The 2379-nt window shown below is 45.3% G+C and overlaps 1 protein-coding gene across 1 annotated transcript; it reads right to left on the reverse strand.

Moving 5' to 3' along the window:
- Positions 1-1147: 1147 nt before the first annotated feature.
- LOC124993397 (testis-expressed protein 38-like) lies at positions 1148-1747 on the reverse strand. The gene has a single exon (XM_047565242.1). It carries the CDS (start codon positions 1745-1747, stop codon positions 1148-1150), a length of 600 nt encoding a protein of 199 aa, XP_047421198.1.
- Positions 1748-2379: the final 632 nt, after the last annotated feature.

Below are 2379 nucleotides of genomic sequence, written 5' to 3' on the forward strand. Positions count from 1 at the left end.
TATGTCCGAAGTGCTAAGTTGGCTATCCTCTTCTTTCAGTTTTGTAAAACAATGGGCAGGTATGGGAGCCTTTTGTATGTTCATGGTTGTTGCTGTTGTCTTCCTCACACGCTTTATCATGCGCATGCGCCGAGATCAAGCTAGAGATCGTATCATTTTCCATCAGGCCATGGCTGCCCTAGAGGCCGGCAGTTCCCCACAAGTATGGCTCACGATGCTGGATCGCTAGCCAGACGGGTAAGGAAGGAGGTGACCACCGTACCGACCTAAGACAGGAGCTGTAGCATGCTCTGCAGTTATCCGATGACGGGTAAGGACGGTGGTTGACCACTCCGCCTAAGACAGGCACGGTCCCGAGCTTTCCTTTTCTTTTTAAAAGAGAAAAGGGGGAACTGTCGGGGTTTCGGCCGGACCCCTGGCCCTAGGTGTGGCAAGGCTAAGATGGCGCCTGGCAGTGAGCCAGAGCAGTTAACTTTTGCACAAACAACTGACATTATTTTGAGGAAGTTCCAGGGATTGGCTAAGCTCCCTGATGGACAGTACAGGTCCACTATATGCCTGCCTTCGCTGCCTGTATCTGTTAATGCTCTCCCCTCGTGCGAAAATGCTGATTGGTTACAAGTACTGTATATATTGGAGTGTAAGTTCCTCAAAGGGAGAACAAAGAAAGAACTATGAGAAAGTAAGCGCGCAAAATAAAGAGCTCTTAAGAACCAGGTTTGCGTCTCGTCTCTCTGCGGGCAGGGAGCGCGACAATTAGTCACTCAACAAATATTCATTGAGGAATGTTTATGCTGGACATTGTTCTTTCTGTGAAAACCCAGTCCCTATCCTCATTTATTGTACATATTGATTTTTATTCCTAGAAATATACTGCCACAATATGACTAGGTAAGGAGCATGGACAGCACTGTAAGTTTAATAAGCACCAAGAATAAAGAAATACGTAAGTTTTTAAATATTACATTGCAGTTTTTCAAAGAAAAGTTTTATTTATTTATTTTTACTTTTCACAAAATTTTAACAACATAACATACAAATGGGCTCTCATTTCCCATTTTCCACTATTAGTCCTCGCCCCTGAAGCTCCCACCTTCAGTGAGAGGAAGCTGAAGGTCTGGTGCAAAAGGCTTCTCACTGGAACAGTTCACCCCACAGTCCAGCGTGGGGAGGGAATAGAAGTGCACGTTCCTTTGAGGACAGGACAACAGGTAGGAGGCAGAGTGGTGAAGCCGCGGAGCTGGGTTGCGGAGGGGTGGGGTAACGGGTCTCTCCCAAAGGTGGGAATCGGGAGTGGGGATCTGATCTGGCGCTGCGGCATCGGAATAGACAGGGGCCGCTCTGGGACCACCAGAGCAGGTTGATGCAGACCAGGGGACTCCGTGTAGGGGCTTCTTCCTCTGGAGGCATAACCGTCGCCTTCAGAAGTGTCTGACCCCCACGTCGAATCCGGAATGTCCACCTTAAACTCAGGGTTGGTAGCTGCCTCCGGAGGGGTTATGGTGATAGCCGCATTCAACCCACAATGCCGCCTCTTGTTTATCCAATAGAGGTGTGGACAGTAAGGGAAGCTGGCGGCCTTCATCACCTGCGCCCACTGCTGGGCTCGCCTCTCCCGCCGCACCTTCTTCCTCCAATGGAGAAACACCATGCAGCAGGCAGTTAGCACAGAACACAGCCCCATGCATCCAAAGTACAGGAGGATCCAAGTGCCTGAAAGGCCAAAGTCCTCCTCCTGGGAATCCATGAGGGTGAGCGGTGTTACCAGGCCTGTGGCTCTGGAAACAATGAACTCACCCACTGATCCGGACACCAATGGGAGTCATCGAAAGGCCCCAGTCCATTGTTACATAAAGAAGTTGTCACCGGGGTCTGAGCACTGGAAATTCCATTTTAATATTGCATATTCACTTTTCAAAGAACACAGTTTATGTAAAGGGGAAAAATCACTAGTGAATAAGATGATTCATGTCATTAAAACAAACATAACATAAAACCAAAAACCTTGAAGTCAATGGAAAGCTCTCTTATGGTATATTATTGAATGTTTTAAGTTCATAACAACTTTGTTGAGTATGTGTTGGATTAACTAAATAGTGTTTTTAATGCTCAATTCACATATTGTTTTCACTAGAAAAAAATAGATTTTTTGACAGTATTTATTGAGTCACAAATTGCATTACCAAAAATATAGTCCTCTGAAACAGAATCTATCTCAGTTGTCATTTTATGTGAGAAATTGTAAGTGAAGTAACTATCTTTGTGACAGGATGCTAGTTTTCAAAGTATTTTCTACTTATTTATTCATTGTATTGATAATATGGGTTTCAATAAGAAAACAAATCAAAGGGTTACAAAATAGTCCAGTGCCTAAAACTC

The sequence above is a fragment of the Sciurus carolinensis genome, chromosome 1 (assembly GCF_902686445.1).
Source record: "Sciurus carolinensis chromosome 1, mSciCar1.2, whole genome shotgun sequence".
In the NCBI taxonomy this organism is placed as follows: domain Eukaryota; kingdom Metazoa; phylum Chordata; class Mammalia; order Rodentia; family Sciuridae; genus Sciurus; species Sciurus carolinensis.